Raw genomic sequence first — 19,895 nt, forward strand, 5'->3', positions numbered from 1 at the left:
AGACGGTCCCTAGATTTGCGAATTTTGACCGCAGGGAAGCGACACTCTCAGATACTGTACGAACAACCCTGCTCAGTCTTTCTATGTATCTTGCTCTGTTGAATGGCAAAAGTGACTTTACGCAGGCTATACTGGATTTACACCATGCATTTCCTGTCAGAGGGAAAGCCACACCCCCAGCTATGACAAGACTGAACAAAGTCCATGATTGACACCATCTTATTAGCATGTTGTGCAGAGGAAAAATAAATGTGAAACTACATTCAGAAAAGCATTTCCTTAAACATGTTCCATTTGGCCACCAAGTTATTTTATTTATTTAATAACTTTCATCATCACATCAGAATACGTGTATTTATACACACATTTATTTATTTATTTGCCTTTTTATTTATTTTTAATTTCTGCATGTTTGTTCCATCAAGAGCTTTAATAAAAAAAATAATAAAAAAATACATTCCTTTAACAGTTTGCGCATGCGCACTCGTTCACTTTCGAAAAAAGCGGAGGAGAACTTGAGCAGGCTGTCATCATTACAGACACAGGCTACAAACGCGGAGGAGTTTGGGCTGAACTGGCTTTTTATTGTCCTCTTTTACATCGACAGGATTTGTTTTGTTTCACAGTGACCTTGTAATCATAAATGCAACGTTATTACGGATTGTTCGCTTGACGTCTTTCGAAGTTTTTTAACTTTTCTTGAATTGGTAAGTTTTGCACAAGCTACATCCGTTCTTAAAATTTATTTTAGATGAAAGATTTTAGTTGTTATAGTACGTTCATTTAGTAAAATTACGCAACTGAAATTTTTCGGGAAGTCCTCTAAAGAATTTGGTAATACTATTCACAAGCAAACCACATAAGTTGAAAGTGTGTGTTATATTGCCATATGTTTGTCTAAGTGTCCGTCGCTTTCAGTGTGGATGACAGCTCTGAGAATAATTACATGCATCTGTTATTACGCGATATATTTTATTATTTTAACTCATTAAACTCACTTCTCAGTTTAAATGATACAAATTCTTAATCTCTGACTGACATGAACTATAAGCAGGTTTGTCAAACATACACAAGATCTACAATCTGTGAAGACCAAAAATCTGATACCACATTAAACAGTTTAAACAAAGAAAAGTTGTGATGTATAATTAGGTAAAGCCTATATTTCAAATTCTGGACTATTCTTAGATTATTCATCCAAAGGACATTTTTATGTTTAGTAGCTTTAGGAGAATGTTGTTTTAGCAGTAAAACGTCAGAGATAGAAAGATCTCCAATCTGAGGAATGAAGAGTGGTCACTGTCTATCACACATGGTAACAGTTGTTTCACAAGTTTACAAGGAAGTAGAAAAAAGGTGTTATTCAGTGCACTGCAGGAAGACCTGTATACATGTAAAAGATACACTTGAGCTAGAGAATTGAGAAAGAGGCAGGATTTATGACTCAACATCTAAGGAATGTTCTCAGTTACTACAACGTCTTTACAAAAAATAAAGTTCCTCCCAGTTTGCTTATTACTGTATGTCACTACAGGCTTTGTGAATTTCATCTCGATTTTGTGTGGAAGATGCAAAAAATGTCTTCAACTCCATTCAAGCTTTTTACCTGAACTTCACTGCCAGGGACATGTACACATTTACTGGCTGTATTTAAAGTAGTTAACTTCCTGCATTGTCAGCATTTTTGGGCATCATTGAATTTTTTTTTTTTCAAGTTTCAAGAAAACAAAAATAACTGCTTCAAAAATTTATATTTTATACAATGTGTTGGTTGCTGTGTCTTTGTAATTATTTGTGGAATTTCAGATGTTTAACTTGTGCAGGAAGTCTGCTCCTCATTGTAGTTTATTATAGTGAAGTACTCTTGACCGTAAAGAGCATCTGACCGACATACAATATACAGAGACCTGACCAGTGATTAGTTCTTGCTTAAAACCCTCAGCTTGATTCATTGTAGCCAGCATGTGCTACTTCTGTGTGCAACAAATGCTCAACTTCAGTTACGCTGTGAGCTGAGTTGACTCTTTAGTATGTCTAAAGCTTCTTTTACATAGATATTTTGGAAAATGTTTGGAAATTTTTTTTGACATTGCAAAATGTTATTTATCTGCATGACCTGAGATTTTCCTTAATCAGTCCTCTTATGCTTGAAGCCCTGCACTTTTATCACTACAACAAACCCCCCACATTAGCTCTGTTCACACATTTTGGCACTCTGACTTTGCATTCACGGAGAAGCAGTTTTCAGGAATTTCAGGAACTCCATTGTGAATGTAGCTTATGATGTTCCCAAATGCTGTCCAGGTAGCCATCTCATTAGGTTTGAGATCTAGGCACTGATTCTTGGCACTAACAGGTTGGGGAAGTCTTTAGCAATGTGTCCCATGTGAGAGTGTGTTAAACCTGTGATAGAACTGTGGACACACCCGGTTCCTTTTCCAGTCCTGCCTGGGGCTGGCTAGGGTGCCAGAAAACTTCGTTCATTTCCTGATCCTAGACTGATAAGGAAGGGCCGCTCTGTTCAAAAAATGCACTTCTTGTTGCCAGTTAGTAGTCATTTCCTTGCTTAAGGTTTATTATTGTTGCTTTTTGGAAGATTCCACCTCCTAGAAGACTTTGAATATGAAAGATAAAGTATAGATAGAAATTGGTGAGTAGTCCAAAAGATGCAGCAGTGGGTTCTTGTTAGTAACACAGTTCGTCTTTTTTTATCACCAGGGAAATTTGAAGTCACTAAACAAACTCCGTTCATTTACTAATATTTGCCTTATCCTGATACTGGAGGCTTGTTATTTGACTGTTAAATCTGCTGCTCTCTGTGAAATACACTATCAGTCGAAGGTTTAGGCATTTGTTATTAGGGCTGGGCGATATATCTAACGATATGTTCATGCGCATCTAGTCAGTAAATCTGGTTCCGTGATTACAGCTAAATCGCCTTTACCTGCTTTTGAATGGAGCAGCATTTAATAGACAGAGCCGTAGATCGCTGACAAGCTACGCAATATCGCGTTCATTATCGAAGGTATTGCGTAGCTTGTCAGCGATCTAAGGCTCTGTCTATTAAAATGCCACTCCAATTATAAGCAGGTGATGGCGATTTTAGCTGTGATCACGGAAGCAGCTTTACTGATTAGATGCGCATGATCATATCGTTAGATGAAGTTGTGCTGTGTTGCCACAAGCAACCCCTGTTTAGAGCAGCGAAGAAGAAATGAAAACGTGTTAGCAGCATGGCGGAGACTGTGATATTGAGGGGAGGGGCTCTGTGCTATGACGACAACTCGTCACTCTCAATATATGATTGGATAGCTCATCGCTTTCTAAACTGCCAACAGACAGTGAAGCCACTTCTATATTATAGATCAGTGGTTAACAGTATGTCCGCTGTTTAGCAGTATTTCAGACTGAACCAACCAGACAGTAAAACGGCGACTAGGGATGCCACAAGTACTGGTACTTCACTACCAAGTCGGTGCTGAAAATGTAAAAATGTGATGATACCATCGTCTCTGTAGTACCGGTAGTAAGTTACCGAATATATTCGTTACCCGCAGCTGCGTTCAGTCGCTTCCGTGTTAGTCTAAGCGCAGGGCTCCAGACTGTAGCCGAATATATACTAGTGTCTTCGAATATTAAACTGCAAAATACTATTTAAATATTACTCCTGCAAATTCTACATCTCTGTGGGTGATGGGCTCAGATGCGCGGGAGCTCGCTGTTTTATAGTCTCTGCAGTGTGTCACTATACGAGGACATGAACGCATTAAACCATCACTTCATGAGAATTTACCGTTCTCATATCATATGTCACAGAAACTCAAAGATCTTCATGGCAACCCATCAAAATAAATGTTCGGTTTAGCGTGAGTAATTTTAGATTTAGCTATGTCTCTATGTAGTAATAATAATACGTCTCTATTAATAATAATAATTACGCTTAGACGGTTGAGATTATATGATTAATATATCATTTTTTTATATTCCTATACTTATTTGTTGCAGTCTTTTATACAGTTAAATCGTAAAACTAAAATACCTTTTTTAGTTTGCGGTGTTAGATTTTTGGCTGCATTTGAAGTTCTTTTTCACTCAAGAAAATAAATATTACGGTCAAATTAATGTCAGATAATAAAAATACTGTAATAAATACAGTAGTTCACCATTTATTTGTTCATGTTTTATTAAGGGATAAGTCTGAAGCACACCATAAAATAATTCTAGCAATTTACACAGGGCTAGTAGTATATACAGCTGTTTATACAGATACACACCCAGGTATCGGATCAGTACTCGGTATCAGACGATACCCTGAGCTCAGGTATCGGGAAGAGAAAAAGGGTATCAGAACATCTCTAATTTAAACCTTACTAGACTTTGTATTATTTGCATATGTATTTGCATTTAAATAATGAAAAAGACATGTTAAGTAAGTGAGACAAAAGGTCTAGTAGCCTCCAGGACAGGTTTGGGAGGGGATATAGCGCATCAGCTTTCTCGGAAGCAGTCATCATGCCTGTGTGTAAACATGCAGAGAGATGTCTATCTGTGCATATTTTTAGTTTTCAGCATATTTTGTCTGTTTCCTTTAATTGCTTCCTCTTGTAGTTACTGACCACCAGTGACTCAACAAAGCTTCTTGGAAGCATTTCAAACTCTGATATGTTGTACGTGTCTACATTATGTGACACATAGGGAATGGTATGTGTGTATCATGTAGCCTAGAAAGGGGTAATATCATACTTTTTTTATTTTCATAAAATTTTACCTGAGACCTCATATTTTGTCACATGGAGCCAGTTTAGTTTTTCATTACTATTTCCACCCTCTCTCTAATGTAGTATAAGTATTTTTTGCTGCCCCTTTAAGAGTTGTATGTAAAAGGGCTCTTTGCATATGGAGGTAGGTACAGTGCTTACAAGCTTAGAGGGGTCAAACCTTATCCAAGAAGTCTGACAACACATTTTGGATATTTATTTGGCACACCAGGTCTAAGGGTGTTGCAAAAAACAGTGCATGCCAAATAAATAAGGATATCCAAATCTGCAGTTTCATGATACAGTAAGCAAACAATAAACAGATGACATACTTTTTTTTAACTGTTTTATCTTGTGAGGCCACAAACCTGATTTGTCAGACCCCCCACCCCCCCAAAAAAGATAAAACAATTGTGTAATTTATTTTCATGGTTGTTGTTATTGTCAAAGGTTAAAGAGATTTCTGAAGTGTCACAAAGAAGCGACATCATGTTATCGATTTTTCTCTAAAAGTATACTATTTGGGGCAGCATTGGAGTACTTTTTTGTTTTGTTTTTCAGGATCAGGTTGGGATCCAAACTTTATTGCATTTAACTTTTATTTTATCTTCTTGGCCAGAGGAGTGTATATACACACATGGTTATAATTGTTGGTACACTTGGTAAATACATCTATTTTTTAGAAATAAATTTGGATTGATAATCCCTTTGATCTTGAATTTTAAATGGGAAAAATTTTATTATGAAATGTTTTTTTTTACTTTCTCAAATACACATTGGACACAATTACTGGTACCCCTAGAATTTTTTACGAGTAAAATATATCTGTGCTATGGCTTCCTTTTACATAGAAATATAAATAGGAGGGAAAACAAAGGCCAACCCATCACAATAAGAAAAAACAAATAATATATTTTGGATTTGAAGCAAAAGATAGTTGAGCTTGAAAGATAATTCCCATTTCCACCATCAGGACAATAATTAAAAAGTTCCAATCAACAGAAAATTTTATGAATCTGCCTAGAAGAGGACATATGTCTATATATCATTCTAATGCATGGTGAGAAGGAGAATTTGTGTAGCCAAAGACTCTTCAAGGATCACAGCTGGAGAAATGCAGAGCAAGGTTGAGTTTCGGGGTCAGAAAACCTTAAACAAATTATCAAAACAGCACGTACATCACCACATGTTGTTTGGAAGGGCTTCAAGAAAAGAAAATGTTTTCACCAAAAAACTATCTCCAGCATTAAAATGGGAGTGGCTTCCATAGTCAGATGTAACCAAAAAAATGCTTTTTAGCAGCAAACCCTCAAGATGGGTTTGATGAACACAGGGATAAAAAGCACCCCATGTACTTCTGTATTTTTGATTTTGTGTGCCTAAATTTCTACTGGAGGTCCTGGACATCTTGTTTGGACACATGGCATCATTGATTCTATCAAATGCCAACATATAAAAAAATAAAAGAGTGACTTACTCTGTTAGAAATCTTAAAATGGGCCATGTTTGGATCTTCCAACCAGATAATAATCTAAAAACAAACCTTTTAAAACCACACAAAAATGGGTCACAGATTTAAAACCAAGCTTCTGCTATGGCCATTCCAGTTCCCTGACCAGCAGCTTATAGAAAATGAGTGGGGTGAACTTAATAGAAGCGCCCACCAACATGGAGCCTGGAATCTAAAGGGTCAGGAGTGATTGTGGATATAAAGGAATTGTCTCTGATCTCTTGTCAGGTGTTCTCTAACCTCATCAGGCATTATAGGAGAAAACTCAAAAGTATTAAATAAAAGGGTTCTGTGATATAAATAAAGGTAACTTGACTTGACTTGTGTCAAATGTGTATTCGAGAAAAACATTTGTTTCAGAACGATACCCCCCCCCCATTTTAAATTCTTATTCTCCAATGAAATGTTAGATTTTTATTTTTTTTAATTTTTAAAATAAAAGATCAAAAGGATTAACAATGCAGATTTATTTTCATAGCCTTATTTGAACATATTTACAAAGGGTACCAACAATTCTGACCGTGTGTGTACAACACTATGGAAGTGGCTACTGTCAAATTTCTGTGAAACTAAATTAGGTTTATTGACTCAAAAATAAAAAAATCTATTACTGTTGTATTTGCTCATCCTCTTGTTGTTCCTTAAACACAAAATTAAGACATTTCTAATGAAACCTGAGATATTTCTGTACTTTTACGGAATGTCTGTTCAACCAGAAATACTCTGACACCTCTAAAAAATATTTATTTTGAGCAGTTTGATGCAAGTCGGATGCAAGGGACTCCTTATTGCATATAGAAGTTAGTTTTTCAAAATATTCCTTCCACCTCATAATGTAGCACATCCATATTTGTACTCCGTGTTTGTGTATATCTTCGTGTCAGTGTGCATAGGTTAATGTGGAGCTACGTAGATGCTCCCAGAATAGGCCCTCTTGTATCTGTGCTTTGCCTTGTCATGTGATCTGGCACTGGGCTGTGAGGGGCTGTTTGTTCATTGTTGTTCCAGCTGTGTCATTTAACCCATCCCTCCAATCCCTCCTTTTAGCAAAGCCTGAAGGCAAAGGTTTAGTTTCTTATGTCTCCATGTCACATCATGCCTTCTTTTTGGAGTTTTCGGAGTCACTTCAACTTGGTGAGTGTCATCAGCGTTTCACGGGCACTTTTTAGGAAGTCAAAATAAACTTGTAGTTAACATTGAGAACTTTGTTTATAATAGTTGGAAACCACAGATGCAAATATAGTTTATCTCGCCATCTGCAAATCACTGAAAAAACATTTCAGAGGCAGATTTCAGAGAAGAGTATACCCATCAGCAGTCTTGTAAACTTGAAGTAATTAATTGACATATGTCTCATTAACGTGGTGTCAGATTTAAAAGATGAGAATGGTGGAAATCCCCCACAGTAGTATCGGAAAATCATTTGTCTTGCGTTTGATTAGATCATGGTCTTTTTTATATCCAAGTTTAAAAGGGGTCATATGATGTGATTTCAATTTTTCCTTTCTCTTTGGAGTGTTACAAGCTCTTGGTGCATAAAGGAGATCTGTGAAGTTGAAAAGACTCAAATCCAAAGAGATATTCTTTATCAAAGTTAACGGTCAACCACACACCCCTAAAACGGCTCGTCTAACACACCCCACATTTCTAAATCTCAATGTTGGAAAATTAGCTAAATTTTGCCCAGATGTTCACGCAAAGATAGAAGGCGTAACTTTTATTATCGTTGTAGTATTGTTGTTGCCGCTGCTGTCATGTCATATAGACGCTGTGTGTTTGGTTGTGAAAGCGAAACTACTTTGTTTGGCCTTCCGAAAGAGGACAAAATCTGCTCTGCGCTGAGGAAATACATCAACTTTGCACTGTGGAACGCCGGATCGGCTTTCAATGTGGACTAGGCGGAGTCCAGCCCGGGGTCATCACATGTGGTGTATGGTCTTAGCTTGGCTGGTCCTGCGACTTATAGTCAGGCTTTAATATCCTATTTTCAGTCATCCTTTAAAGCAGTCAACACACTTCTAGTTAACTGAACATTTTCAATAAAACATGAAGAAACACAGTTTGAGTGCCATTGTTGTAGCTTGTCGTAAGTTCTGTGATGTTGGTAACACGATTTTTTTTTTAAAAACAAAGATTGTTCACAGAGTGGCTCCCAGCCTTGACAGTTTTAAATCACGACTTAAAACTCACTTTTATTCATTGGCCTTTAAACCAGCCTGAGAGTTCAATTCTGTATTTTATTATTTTAGTTTGTCACTTGTTTAAACTGTGTATTGTGCTCATGTTATGTTTTTTATTTTTTATTTTTATTTGTTGCAATTATGTCAGTGTCCAGCACTTTGGCTAACCTCAGTTGTTTTAAATGTGCTTAACAAATAAAATTGTATTTTATAATTCTAAATTGTATTGTTTTCAAAAAGATTTCCTCAATAGTCCCCCAGTCTGGCATTGGGTTGATAGAGACATAGTCCTGCCTCAGAATGGCTCTGTCAGGCTGGTCTTATTGCTCAAACAAACAGAGCAGTGTTTTGATTTAAAAGAGCTACAGTGTTAACATTTTCTCTTAAAGCCCAAAATACACTTTGTTTTTATGCATAGAGTGCTCAAAAAGAGAAAATATATTCAGTAAAAGAAAAAAAAAAGGAAACAATTCACCTTCAATGAGGCTAAAGGCCAGTTCATACACACGCCAACAAACTACAACAGAAACATTCATCAAGTTTTGTCTGATGTTACCCCTGTTGCTGTCTGTTGGTGGGGTTGGTCAGTGCTTGTTTTTGCCAAATTAACATTGTAAATTGGTGTTTGTCAGGTATTGGAACGTTTGAGACTGTACTCTGTCAGCATTTCGGTGTTGCTCTGCATCTGCAGGTGTGGTGTGTATTAGCTTTAAAGGGTTAGTTCATTGAAAAATCATAAATATGTCATTAATAACTCACCCTCATGTTGTTCCAAACCCGTAAGACATCCGTTCATCTTCAGAACACAGTTTAAGATATTTTAGATTTAGTCCGAGAGCTCTCGGTCCCTCCATTGAAGCTGTGTGTACGGTCTACTGTCCATGTCCAGAAAGGTAAGAAAAACATCATCAAAGTAGTCCATGTGACATCAGAGGGTCAGAAGAATCGAAAATAAATTTTGGTCCAAAAATAGCAAAAAATAAGACTTTATTCAGCATTGTCTTCTTCTCTTCCGTGTCTGTTGTGAGAGAGTTCAAAACACAGCAGTTTGTCATATCCGGTTCGCGAACGAATCATTCGATGTAATCGTATCTTTTTGAACCAGTTAATCACATCGAACTGAATCGTTTTAAACAGTTCACGTCTCCAGTACGCATTAATCCACAAATGATTTAAGCTGTTCACTTTTTTAATGTGGCTGACACTCCCTCGGAGTTAAAACAAACCAATGTCCCGGAGTAATTCATTTACTCAGTAGTATATAAACCCCTTTTAATTAACAAGTTTTTTTTTTTTTCAGATACACCCATTACTTACAGACTGTATAAAATCAAATATGCAGCCACGCAAGAATAGGAATTACATATTTGTTCCTGGAATAGTCATGCAAGCATGTATTGCCTTGCCAGGCATAAAAAAAAAATAGGATATCAAAATACACTTCCCAAAGACATGTATAAAGCAGCATATACTTAATATATATTTGTTCTGAATGCATACATCACACCTGTGTTAATAATGTCAAATAATATAACACATTCTATATAATTAAAAGAAGGAATAATTTAGAATCTAAATAATAATAATAATTCTGAGCAGTTATTTATTATTAATGATTTTGTTGTCTTTAAATTGGATAAGAAAAAAAAATTGTCTAAAATACAATCTTGTCTAATCCGAAATAGCACAATAGTTTAGTTTTATTGATTATTTCTCTCTCTCTCCCTAACTCTTTACAATTAAACAGGCTGTTTTGCTACTGTACAGTTAGAAGAGCATGTTGAGTCAAAATCATTGTTGATCCTTGTTATAGTAAATGGTCTCGATAGACACAAGATTTTTGCTAGTTAAACTGTGATGTGAAGACAAGAAAATATGCACACATATTAAGACATTAAATATGCACACATTATTCCTAGTATTCTAAGAATTGCTGTAAGGTATTGATAATGACAATGTAAATTCTGTACTGCTTTTATATTAGACATTAGGCAATACTGTAGGTTTAGAGTGGGGGAATGGGCTTTGGTTTCAAAATGTAGAGATCAGATCACAGCTATGTGCTGATCTAAGCAAGCTTTTTACCTTCAGTGTCAGATAATAGAAGGAAATCATTAATGGACACTCAAAAGTTTCCCAGCAGTTACAAGTGCTTGTACAAAATTAGAGGGAGAGAAAAAACTTGCAGATATCTTCACAGAAAGAGCAGACTTAAATGCTGATATATACAGTGAACATGCACTGCACAGGTCAAATAAATGCCCACACATACTCAGAAGGATAAATGACATGGTATATCGGTTGGCAGAATTATTTGTTTCTAAGGAAATGGTGACTGGGTGTGGGATCCTCTTGTTCCCTTTGTTTTACGGTCTGTCCTGAACCAGAGGAAGTGAATTTATTTCCATATGTCCATCATAGGATTAATTAGCTGTCCTGGCTGTTGGTGCAGTTAATTTTTGCTTATTGTTATGTATTAACTTTCTCTATATTTATAATATAAAAGCCTATACAAATGACCCAGTTAAAATAAATAAAAACAATATGAGAACATAGAGTGTGTTTTGATTCTTGCGTAGTCCTAGGGAAACTATTCCAGAGTTTAGGAATCAGGTAGGAAAAGACCTACTTCCTTTGTTTTTTTTTTTGTTTTTGTTTTTTGCAATTTCATGCCCCTCAAATAACCTCTAAGTTCATACTCCTCCTGCACTTCATTTTCTGAGCAGCCTTCTTAAGCTCATTGGTGTGATTGTTGTACCACACTGTGAGGCATAATATTTTCTTTAATTAATTGACTAATGACAGACACATTCACAAATAGAATCAAAATCAAAGCTATATACCTAGTTTTATATCAGGGCAATATTTGTCAGAGATGAGGATCCCAATTAGTGGGACAGTATTAAACAAGATTTCAAAAGATCAATTAACACACAATATTAATAAGTGAAAAAAAAAAGTATTTTACCTATGTAAAGTCAAAAACATATTGATGAATGACAGTATTTTGTGTATGGAGCTTAGAGATGTTGACTACATATTCTAATTTACAGGAGTGAGGCCTCGGTGCCATGCCAGAGAAATCCCATAGCACGGCCCATGACGTCCCAATGGGTGAAGGTAAGACTCAACTCTCAACGTTACTTTAATTATACCCCATTTATGTTCGTGTTACTGAAGCCTCCTGTTATACACATGACATGTTCACATAGCACATTTTTAGCTCAGAATTTTTCAAATATTTAACTTTTTTGAAACTCTACAAAAGTGTTATGTTTTGTTGTCCTTTGGTGCGACTTAATAAATATCTAAACATAGGGGTGTACGAAATGTATTGCCTGCGATAATATACTAATTGTTGTTTTAACGATGGACAGTTTGATATTTTGATATTAAGTGAGTGAGTAAGTGAAGTGACATTCAGCCAAGTATGGTGACCCATACTCAGAATTTGTGCTCTGCATTTATCCCATCCGAAATGCACACACACAGAGCAGTGAACACACACACACACACACACACACACACACTGTGAACACACACTGTGAACACACACCCGGAGCAGTGGGCAGCCATTTATGCTGCGGCGCCCGGGGAGCAGTTGGGGGTTCGATGCCTTGCTCAAGGGCACCCAAGTCGTGGTATTGAAGGTGGAGAGAGAGCTGTTCATGCACTCTCCCCACCCACAATTCCGTCCGGCCCGACTAGAACCCACAACCCTTCGATTGGGAGTCCAACCCTCTAACCATTAGGCCACGACTTCCCCATTTATTGGTATATTGCAAAAAACAAACACCTACAGAGTGTACACAAACATTACTAGTAAGCGTGCACATTTAGATTCTGCATGAATCAGTCTATTAAAATGTAGAATTATCACATAATTAAAGATAGGGCAGAAATGTTATACATTTATATAATTTCTTATAGTTAATATCACACGAAGAGGGCCATTTTTTTCTCCAAAAGTAAGCAAATGTGATACTGATTTTATACTACAGCTTACATCTACATTTAGTCATTTTGCAGACACTTTTATCCAAAGCAGCTTTCAATTGGAGAATACATAAAGCGATTCTTCTTGAAGAGGCAAACAGACACAGGGAGTGCTTGTAATACAGAGTTTTAGACATTGTTCAAATAATTACAAGCTAGAAAAAAAGGAATAAATAAAGAGAGAGGTTTTTATTTTATTTTATTTTATTATTTTTTTAAACATACTCATTTTGTTTCAAACCCATAAGATTTCTGTTCATCTTCAGAACACAAATTAAGATATTTTTGATGGAATCTGAGAGCTGTCTGAACCTGTATAGACAGCAATGCATCTGAAATGTTTCCAAGTCCAGAAACGTAGCAAAGAAATCTGTGGATTAATCCATGTGACGTCAGTGGTTCATCCACAATTATACAAAGCTACGAGAATACTTTCTGTGTGCCTTTTGTGTTACCTTTTCTAAAAACTTTCTAAAATGTTTTATAAACATTATTAGAACATTATCCCCTAACATTCTAATTAAGATGTAATTGGGAAACTTTCCATTGGACATTGTATGTAGACTCAAATGTTGCTCAGATTTCAAATTGTGGTTGAAAGTAAAAACCCAATCTTTCGGATGCCATCTTTTTTTAGCTTAACTGTAACAAAATTGAACGCAAAGGATTGTGGGATATCAAAGGCAGCAAAGGATACATCTATGCTGCCTTCAAAAATCGACCAGATGAAGGCATCTCAGAAGACAGGAACTGAAGCTAACATTGAATTTGGACGTTCCTTGATGCCTTTCTACCTTGTAATGCATCCTCCAGGATATTATCTATTCAAAAACCGCTTGTAACACTTGAAAGAGAAAGAGAAAACTTGAAATTGCAACAGATGACCCCTTTTAAATTGTAAAACAATATATGCATTTGTAATTGGAGATTAAAGTATTTAATGCCCCTCAGAGCTGTATTAAATGGTGTGTAAATTAGGGCTGTGCAAAAAATCGAATGCGATTTTCATGCACATCTCATCAGTAAAGACGCTCCTGTAATTAGAAGTATATCTCCCAGCACGTGCATTCAGATCATGGTTGCCAGGTTTTTACAACAAATCCTGCTCAGTTGCTTCTCAAAACTAGTCCAAAACTAGACCAATCGCGTTTCCAGGAGGTTCCCCGATAAAAAAATTGCTTTCCGGGGTTAAAATTTAAGTTTTATGGCATGGTTGCCTTGGTAAAGTTTGCATTTTAGGGGCTAAATATCACGTTATTTCTATTGGGGTCGCTTCCACCCGCGGACATGAAAAACAACCACAGACTTGGCAACATTGGTTGGCATTTACTACACCGAGCCGTAATTCACTGACAATCTACACAAAATCGATTTTAAAATCGGTGGCGATTCTTTGTCGATTTTGAAAGCGATTTTGTGTTAGTTGTAGGTAAACTACGGCTCTGTGTAGTAACTGCTGCTCCACCTGAACCAGTGTTGCCAAGTCTGTGGTTGTTTTTCATGTCCACGGTTTGAAGCAACCCCACTACCAATAATGTGATATTTTGCCCCTAAAATGCAAATTTTACCAAGACAACCATGCAAAAAAACAAAACGTATATTTTAACCCCGGGAAGCATTTTTATTTTATCTGGGAACCTCCTGGAATCGCGATTAGTTTTGGACTAGTTTTGAGAAGCAACAGGGCAGGATTTGTTGTGAAAACCTGGCAACCCTGATCTGAACACACGTGCTGGAGATAATACTTCCAATTAAAGGAGTGTTTTTACTGATGAGATGTGCATGAAAATCGCATACGATATTTTTGCACAGCCCTAGTGTAAATGCATCCTAATTAAGCTTCTAATGCAGCTTCTGTGTTTCCTCTGCATTGAAAAGATAACTTTTGTTGATACTGATTTAATTTGCTTGGTAACAACCCAAATGCAAGAATTTGACTCAAAAAATTGGCCACACTTTTACAAAATATGGCTTCAAGATAAAAAAATTTCATAAAACAAGTTGGAAATTATTAATTTATGTTACTGCTGTGAACTGACCACAGAGAATATGAAGAATATAAAAATATTCAGAAGTCAGCTAGCCACGGTAGTCCTTAAGATATCAGCACAATAACACACTCAGCAAAATATCATTATCATTATATAATTAATACTTTTAACTTAAAATGGATTAATTTTCTTAACAATGGTTTAAAATGCTTAAATGTAAAGTTCATAATTTTATAAAACTTTGTTTTTGTTACAACTTATCTGAACTGTAAATTATTCTTTTTACAGTAATTTTACAGTTTAATATTGTACTATATTAAACATTGCCCTGTACTCTCCTAAAAAATCCTGAAACAGCATTTAAGAATTTCATGGTTTTTAATGCTATTTAGTATGTTGCGTTATGTAAAATTGGATATAGTTACTGTGGTTGTAAATTGCTGTTGCTATACATTAATTCATTATGTTGTGGTGGGTTATGAAATTTGTAATTTTTTCACTGCTCTTCTCACACTGCATCACTGTTTGGGTTTCCATCTAGTTGTTGTGATTTAATACAGGAAATAATGTAAGATCATATGAGAGAAGTGATCTCTCTCTAATATATTTATTCCTGTCAAATCCCACAAACAGCTTGCAGTCCAAGTTGTCTGTTCACTGATTTGCAATGAAATTAAAAAATAAATAAAGTTGAATATGAAGGAGAGAATGGTTGCTTGCTGATGTTCTGTTGCAGGCCTCTTGTAACTCCTCCCGTTAAACTTTCACTTTTGTTCTTTCATTGGCTGTAGGTTGTCACCAATGTCAATTCACTGTCACTGTGAGTCTCCGACAGGTCCAGATATTTAGCAGGCCAAATATCTCAGGGGCATTGCCAAAGCATAAACTTTTCTCTTAGGCTACTTTTATACGACAGTGATGTAGTCAAAACAGAAAAGGTTTTCCCCTATCTTTTTAAAAAGTTTCATGTATACACGATAATGTTTTCAAATTCACGTTTACACATATCTGTGAAAATGGCCAAAAAAACACTGTATTACGGATGCCAGGCCAGTAGTTAGTGCTGTCACCTTAAATGTAAACAGTACCTGTGTGGAAGTGACAATTATATGTTGCATATGATGCGTCTCCGCTTGTAGGTTGTAATATTGGTGAAGTAAATCAAAACTTTGCTGAAGAAGCATAAGCAAACTCTTGAGCAGCAACAACAATACCATGTACTCCACCATTGTTGTGTATGTTTGTTCAAGCTTGCCTTTAAAATTGACACATTCTGAGTGTGTCTACAGTACATACCTAACATGTTCTACGCACGCACATGAGGTCACTGTTTTCAAAGACTCCCGTACTGGGTGTTTACACGGAAATGAAAATTTGCACTATGAAACCCGTTTTCAAAAAATATGTGTTTTCAGTTTCAAAAATGCTGTTGTCATGTAAACAACACGTTTCGTGTAAAACACATTCAAAAGTTTCCAGTTTTTGACTAAAAACATTGTGTAACGGCCCCTTAGATTGTGTTTTTGATAACATATGCACAATCGTCACTCGCGTGGATGAGCAAACAAAACAAACAAACTAAAAATAATTCCAAAGGTTTTTGGGAGATTAAGAAATTAAAAACCTAGGGAAAACAGGCTACACCAAAAACAAGGCTACACCAGGGGTACAGTTCTTTTCTGGCCATTTAGTAAAAATATTATATCATTAATTTAGTTCATATGTTACTGCATTGAACTGTAAGATTATTAGGTTTCATAATGTGTTAATGTTTGTTTTGAAAGATTAAAGTGTGTTGTACATTCATCCTTTTTAGCAGTAAAGCGCAGTGGACATATCTGATCAAAGCAAATCCAAGAAGTCAAATTCCATTATGAATTAGTGATGATAAATGGTGGAAATTTGTATCCTTTCAATCATTCATCCATGCTGAGTTTTTTGTTATCAAGTAATTTGCCTATTCATGTAAAACACGTGTGTGTGTGTGTGTGCAAAACTTTATTTGCATGAGCACTGAACAAATATGCAAAAAGTTAAAACTAGATTTTTTAAAGCTTTTTCCCTTGCACCTAACCACTAAGAATAATATCGTGAATATGGTTAACAAAATAATGGCATATATAAGCAGTATTACACATTTAAATATTTTCCCAGATGCTTGCTGTGTCCCACAGCATTAAATAGGAAAATTGTGTGTCAATAATGCAAAAAGGCTATTCCTCATTGAATTCAGCGAAGTCATCATCCACTTCAGTTCAGTTTAAATAGTATCTGTGCAATCAAGTCGACAAAATCGCTGTAAATGAAGTGTCCTCAACTAAGCAAGTCAGAGGCAACAGCGGCAAGGAACCAAAACTTCATCGGTGACAGAATGGAGAAAAAACCTTGGGAGTTCTCCTCTGGCCAGACGAAACCAGGGACACATACTGGATCTGGTGGCTACGGTGACCTCGGAATAAGAGAGAAACAGACTAATATTAGCATAGATTCCATTCTTCTAATGATGTAGCAAGTACATTGGGTGTTATGGGAAGTGTTTCCGGTTCCGGTTTACCTAATTAATGCAGCCTAAAAATCCTTTAACGGATTTGAATATTAAAATCATATTAGTATGTTATGTGTATGCCAGGTTAAAGAGATGGATCTTTAATCTAGATTTAAACTGCAAGAGTGTGTCTGCCTCCCGAACAATGTTAGGTAGGTTATTCCAGAGTTTAGGCGCCAAATAGGAAAAGGATCTGCCGCCCGCAGTTGATTTTGATATTCTAGGTATTATCGAATTGCCTGAGTTTTGAGAACGTAGCAGACGTGGAGGATTATAATGTAAAAGGAGTTCATTCAAATACTGAGGTGCTAAACCATTCAGGGCTTTATAAGTAATAAGCAAGATATTAAAATCTATACGATATTTGATAGGGAGCCAGTGCAGTGTTGACAGGACCGGGCTAATATGGTCATACTTCCTGGTTCTAGTAAGAACTCTTGCTGCTGCATTTTGGACTAGCTGTAGTTTGTTTATTAAGCGTGCAGAACAACCACCCAATAAAGCATTACAATAGTCTAACCTTGAGGTCATAAATGCATGGATTAACATTTGTGCATTTGACATCGACATCATGGGTCATAATTTCGTAATATTTTTGAGATGGATAAATGCAGTTTTACAAATGCTAGAAACATGGCTTTCTAAGGAAAGATTGCCATCAAATAGCACACCTAGGTTCCTAACTGATGACAAAGAATTGACAGAGCAACCATCAAGTCTCACTCCTGTGCCACACTGCGAGCATGAGCAGTGCCTGAGCAGTCTGTGAGAGTAACTGCAGCTGCGCCAGAGTATTCACACTGGAAGCGTTTGTACAGCTTCACAGCAATGGCTCCAAAGCTACATATTTGTATACAAGGACAACTGTAAATTTGTTTTTAAACGTTGGTCAGTTATAAACTTGAATGTTTTAATGTCTTGAAAGTTATAACATGGGAATTTGTGTGAGGGAAAACTGCTCCTTTCATGACTTTTCAGTCATACTCAAATATAGAACGTGCTGTTTATACTGTTATTGGTGTTAGGTGGAGTAAGAATCTCAAAATATATTTGTAGAGTTGAAAAAAAAAATGCCTTTCTGCCCAATTGTAATTTATATCTTAAGATTTTTCTTAGAAGCTGTCATGATTTATATGATTGTTTTTTGTTCGTATTCATCTTGTGTTCTTGTTTGTAATTTGTGCCTTGTTGTCTGTTTTTGTGAACTGAAGACCTTGAGCTATGTAATTATTCAGTCTATTTCATCTATTTGTTATGTGAGAATACATTGCGAGAGAGAAAAGAAAAGAAGAAAACTGTAATAGACGCGAATAGAAATGCGGATGGAAATTTGAATGTCAAGCTAACCGGCTAACGAATGCTAACACACTGTAGGCATGCTGCACTCGCAATTTAAAATTTCAATCAAATGGTCACATTAGTTTGATAGATAATAACGGATATATGAATTAAGTTTATATTTTATCACTTAAGACAACAGAGCGTGATAGTAAGATGGAGATTCAACAAAAAAGCGGAGCTACAATCACAAGCCACGAAGGGGAGATTGTATGTTTGCTACTAGATGGCAGTCTTATATGATAGGTAAAGTTGTTCATACATAATAATGTTATAGATGCTGTCGGTGTCAATATTGCGATAGAGGCACATTTTACATAAAACAAGTTTGCTTTTGTTTAGTTATTTTGGTCTGCAGCAACATCTCTTAAAACTGTATGAAGAACATTTCAGGGCAAGGGCATACACACAAGACAAGACCATAGGCAATAAAGGGTTGCCCTATATTGGGGGCCGTGCAAACGTGCATATTTTGAGCCGAGAGTGCACAAGCCTGGGGCTCTTTTTAAAGCAGGTAAATGGATTAACAGACTGGATTATCTGGAGGTGAATGGAGAGACCTTACACAGTGTCTCCTCTGGTTAGTGTCAAGATAAAGCTTCACATGGGAGGGCTGCCAGTGACATACAGTACAGAATCAGCCATTACTGGATATTCATCTGGCAGATTTGGACATTTAGTTGTATCCACCAACCTTAACAATAATTTTAAAAGATTATAAATTATTCAAGGGTTTGCTGTGATGTTGTTGGCATAGTGTGAGCTTTACTCCAATTTATGTCACTTCCTAGTCTTTGTTTGTGTGCCCTTCTTAAGCAGTCACCACTTTTTCTCATGAGAGTTCCTCACACATAAACACACAACATGTGTTACACAACACAGTACAGTTCATTATCATTAGTGTTATGCTCTCTGAAACACGGTAAAATTGTGTCTTAATGAGTTCTCAAGTGAGCTGTAAATTGTCCCCCAGTGCTGTTGTTATGCATTGCGGTGGCTGTGTGAGTGTGTTGAGCGACTCAAGCTTTAATTCTGTGTGCGTGCGTGCGTGTGTGTGTGCACTGTAGCTGTCATTTCTGCACAGCTGAGCCGCGAGTGATGTGTTGTTGTCTGTTCTGATGGGGGTGGGACAGTTCTACTGCCTCGAAACTCTTCATAATTGAATAGATTTTGAACTCTGCGACTATTCTACATTTAAGATTTGAAGGAGACCTGGCAGTAAACATTGTATGGTGGATTTTCTGTCATGTGTTTTGTTAACTTTTTGGCAAGGGATGGTGTTTGTCTGTAGACACCCCTAAATATGTTAAGCAGGATTTTCCACCTGTTGAGTTGTGTGCACCTGGTTGTCTTGGAAAACATCAGTTTGAAAATCTGCATGAGAAAGCTTTACATGAAGGTGTGTAAAACAATCTTTTTTATTTATTTTAGTTAGTTAGATTAGGCTATCTGTAACTTTTAATCAAGTTAAGTCGATTATTGTTATATTATTTTATGAAATGAATAATATATTTAAGTCATAATAAAATGTATTTAATCCAAACCTAAAGATTGATTTAGCACAGCAATATGTTCAAA

General features: G+C 36.3%; 1 protein-coding gene across 1 annotated transcript in view; it reads left to right on the forward strand.

The window, feature by feature from the left end:
- Nucleotides 1-510: 510 nt before the first annotated feature.
- The window catches only part of LOC127984099 (pleckstrin homology domain-containing family G member 3), a 51,336-nt gene continuing 31,951 nt past the window's right edge, over nt 511-19,895 (forward strand). Inside the window, exons 1-2 of the mRNA XM_052586577.1 lie at nt 511-707; nt 11,501-11,567. Coding sequence (XP_052442537.1) covers nt 11,519-11,567 — 49 coding nt within the window. The 5' untranslated portion in view covers nt 511-707; nt 11,501-11,518. The remainder of the gene's footprint in view (nt 708-11,500; nt 11,568-19,895) is intronic.

This window comes from Carassius gibelio, chromosome B20 (assembly GCF_023724105.1).
Source record: "Carassius gibelio isolate Cgi1373 ecotype wild population from Czech Republic chromosome B20, carGib1.2-hapl.c, whole genome shotgun sequence".
Classification (NCBI taxonomy): domain Eukaryota; kingdom Metazoa; phylum Chordata; class Actinopteri; order Cypriniformes; family Cyprinidae; genus Carassius; species Carassius gibelio.